The sequence below is a fragment of the Camelina sativa genome, chromosome 5 (assembly GCF_000633955.1).
Source record: "Camelina sativa cultivar DH55 chromosome 5, Cs, whole genome shotgun sequence".
NCBI classification, from domain to species: Eukaryota; Viridiplantae; Streptophyta; class Magnoliopsida; order Brassicales; family Brassicaceae; genus Camelina; species Camelina sativa.
The window spans coordinates 17,993,393-17,997,103 of NC_025689.1; the positions used below are offsets into that span (position 1 = coordinate 17,993,393).

General features: G+C 36.0%; 1 protein-coding gene across 1 annotated transcript; it reads right to left on the bottom strand.

Annotated features, from left to right (window-relative positions):
- On the bottom strand, window positions 13-2,001 carry LOC109132870 (chaperone protein dnaJ 39-like). The gene is made up of 8 exons (XM_019245314.1): window positions 1,613-2,001; window positions 1,333-1,456; window positions 978-1,060; window positions 774-885; window positions 577-681; window positions 431-481; window positions 249-338; window positions 13-153 (listed from the first exon to the last, which is right to left on the bottom strand). Exons 1-8 carry the CDS (start codon window positions 1,747-1,749, stop codon window positions 13-15), a joined length of 843 nt encoding a protein of 280 aa, XP_019100859.1. The 5' UTR covers window positions 1,750-2,001.

The following is a 3,711-nucleotide window of genomic DNA, read 5'->3' on the forward strand; positions in this document are numbered from 1 at the left end:
CTAGTAACTCAATTATAACTGTAATTGAATGAAACAAAACATACCGTAAACAGCAAATACATGAGATCCAGGTTTCAGTTCAGTGATCTCAAACGGTTGGAATGCATCGAGCCTTTTGAAAAATCCGGTCTCTGGATCCCTTGAGAGTGCCCTCTGTGACCAAAAGGTAGACAACTGAGCTGAGTACATTGGTGACTGAGAGATGTATATAAAAGTGTTAACTTAAGAGGGAAGAGAAGATAATTAACTGAATTAACCCTGTGATCGAAACGGTAAACAGGAAAGCCGAAAAAGTATAACCCTGCAGTCGAGAGCTTTCCTGTTTTCCTGCTGTCTTCCTTTTGCAGAATGAAAGCAAATAATACATAGTTTAGAGACCAGAAGAAATTAAAGAGGCATGAAGATTCAACCGGAATACAAAACTTGATACCTGTAGGGCCAAGCTCAGTCCTCCATTCTCTTCTTGATCAAAGTAAAGTAACTGAGAAGCAAAAGGAATCAGAAGGTATGATACAGAATATGAAAAACAACTACGAGACTCTTGAGCACGAAAGGTAAAATTTTGTGCCAACGCACCTTGAATTTGTTCTTAGCAGATGACTGCACTTTACAGATCAATCCGGCCTCGGCTTCTTCTTCTGTTAACGTGATAGAATAAAAGTGAGCCGATTGTTTTTCAACCTGTTAGAGAAGCAAATTTGTCAGTGAAGATGACAGAACCACATTAATACAAAGAAAGTAAATGCTAGTGTTGAACAACTAAATTATCATACCTTCCTAGAAACAACTTGCCCAACAGTAAGAGGCAAAGTAGTAACCGTACCATTCAGCGCTTCCTCCAATAAATTTGCTGAGACAGTTGTCTTGATTTGCACACCAAGCTTACTGTGTTCAACAAAAGCATCAAGTTGCTAAGGGGATTTTTGGTAGTAATGGAAAAACAGAGAGTAGAGAAAGCCTGTTTCAACGAAACTCACTTGAACAGCGCGGCGAATATTGTATTAACAGCTCCTAAGCTTGAAAGATCGAGCTCAAGATCTTCATTTTCCGGACCAGGAGCCTACATAAACATCACAGGTCAACCAATGTAAGTAAAACTAGATATAGTAAAATTTAGTCGATTTTGGACAAAGGGGGCGTCTAAAGAAGAACTAGAAACTATCACTTTAGGTGATTTAAGGTTATCTAGACACACTGCAAAAGTGCAGAGCAAGACACATCTACCCTACAACGAAACCATGGACCATCTCCCCAGTGCTTCATACAATGGTTTCAATCAACCATCAAAGAGTAGGATGTTCAAAAAACTCAGAACTTGTATTGAAACATCACCTCAGAGCCAGTTGTATCATACTGACGCCGATTCTCCGGATCAGACAAGACCTCATAAGCAAATGTAATCTCCTCAAACATATCCGCTGCAACCGGGTCGTTTGGATTCTTATCAGGATGGTACCTTGAAATAAAACTAAACTTCAGTACTAGTAACATCTAACAAAGGAAACAACAAACACAGCTTGGATTCACCAAGTAGTGATCCAAACCTCTAAATCACTTCTGAACCTAAATTCACAAAAGTTTCAAACTTTATTGCAAAGAAATGGAAAAAGACCTGAGAGCCATTCTCCGATAAGCACTTTTGATCTCTTGATCAGTCGAATTGGTAGGTATGCCAAGGACTTCATAAGGGTTCCGTCGTCGGAGATCATCTTCTCCGACATCGTCTTTATTCTCCGATCTCGATCTCATTGTTTACCAAACCAAGAAGTGTTAAAGATTTTGTTTTTTAAAAAAATCGTTGCTTTTAAATTCCGAAGCAGGATATAGGAGCAAAATCTGGGGATCTTCGCCAGCAAGTGGGGAGAATGATTCAAGCCTCGTGAATTGTGGTTTGTTAATCCAAAACCCTAGGAGACGACGAGACAGAGATAGAGGCAGCTCCATAGGGAAAACCCCACAAGCACTCTGAGCTGGAGAAGACAAGAGAGAAGGAGACGAGACCACACTCCTTCACTAAATTCGTTATTTTTTTTTACTTTAATTTGTTTTTATTATCTAATTCAAAATTTTCACTGAATTTTTTTTTTTTTTTTTTTAAATATATATATATATATAAATCAAATTTCAAAAGACCCACTTGTAATTAGTAACGGCCCAAAACATATGAGAAAAGCCCATTAATAACTGTATATCCCCCGTGTGTCTCAATGTGAGCATAAACTCTTCAGAGACACAGTCTTCTTGTTAATCTGCGAACTAGAAATCTTTACTGATTGGTCCATTGTGTTAGCATTTTCTTATTGTGTCTGTGTTTAAAACTTGTTTCAACTACAGCTTTTGAGTACACTTACGGAGGGATTGAAGCCAGCGATTTTTCTGAGTAATATATATTAGTTTGTAATCACTGTTGTCTAATGGGTTGGATATCATGCTTGAAGCTACAAAGATATTGCTTTGGTTTAGAAATTACACATTACTAAATTATTATGTGCATGTGGAGTGTGTACGTGTAAATCTATCTAGGTTGGATATATGTGAAGTGTAAGTACCAATAGCCAGTTAAAAGTGAAAAGTTCACGATAAGAACGATAAGCCAAAAAAAGGGTATTTGATCGATGTTGATCTTTCTCTGACGACTTATATTGACTGCTGGCACGTGTTTTATCTCGAACGAATATCATGTCCAAGATCCAAAGTCGAGAGGGAAACAGCCCAGAGACACAGGGGCGTTGACACTATATAGGATAATAATTATTATGAATTATTGAGCATCATGCACGTTAAATTTGTGACTAGATGGATTCGTAACAATGTATATATGTGATTTTTTTTCCTATGAATATGAGTTTGTCGCGGCTATCGTATGGCAACAATGTCACAACTCTTTATATATTTTGTCAACTCGTCACAATTTCTTTATTGGTGTTGAGTTCTATTCAGAGTAAAGTCGAATCATAGAAATTTATATCAAATTAAAGAAAGATTTTTTTCTTAATAATGCATGTTTTGCATCGGCTATCTAAATATGCATAACATTGACTTTTTATTAATAAAAAAAACACATCTTATCTGGTTTTTATGGACCCATTTACATGTTACAAGGTACAATATATTCAAACAAATTATTGCTTCTAATAAGTGATTTGAGAAACAAGGCACCTACTGGTTTATTTTGTTTTTTTCGCTCTAGCCATTTTGGCCCAACTTATAACTTTTTCAGATAATAAAAACAAAGAATGTTTCACAATCCAAACCCCATGAGTGACCTCTATATGTTTTTTTTCTTTCTCTTTTTTGGTATGTACGATTGCCATATCTCGAAGGGGAGAAAAATCCCAATCAGGGAGGTATATATGCATGGATATATTTTTTTTTGACAAATATGCATGGATATATATAAATTCAACAAATGAACNAAAAAAAAAAAAAAAAAAAAAAAAAAAAAAACAAGTCAAAGAACGCGCTATGTGTGTCTCCTTTTTTTGGTACTACACAGGTCCTTCGCTTAGGGCTTCATTGACACACACCTTCAATAAAATACTTGTGATTATTTTGTATAACCCACATGTATATTGACTATATATATAGAATAAATACTTGTGATTCTTTTGACAATTTACTTCTCTTTTTCTACCTATTTTCAATGTTGTACTTATCAGTAATCATCATGTCTCTTCTTCTTTTTCTCAGTTATAATCCCCCCCCTCTCTC

Bases quoted from the DNA above. Each gene is read 5' to 3' on its own strand.
- LOC109132870 (XM_019245314.1), bottom strand. From the start codon at position 1,749: ATGAGATCGAGATCGGAGAATAAAGACGATGTCGGAGAAGATGATCTC. The intron at 1,457-1,612 runs GTCTTTTTCCAT...TTTTATTTCAAG, and splicing joins TATCGGAGAATGGCTCTCAG to GTACCATCCTGATAAGAATC. The intron at 886-977 runs GTGAGTTTCGTT...TGTTGAACACAG, and splicing joins ATATTCGCCGCGCTGTTCAA to TAAGCTTGGTGTGCAAATCA.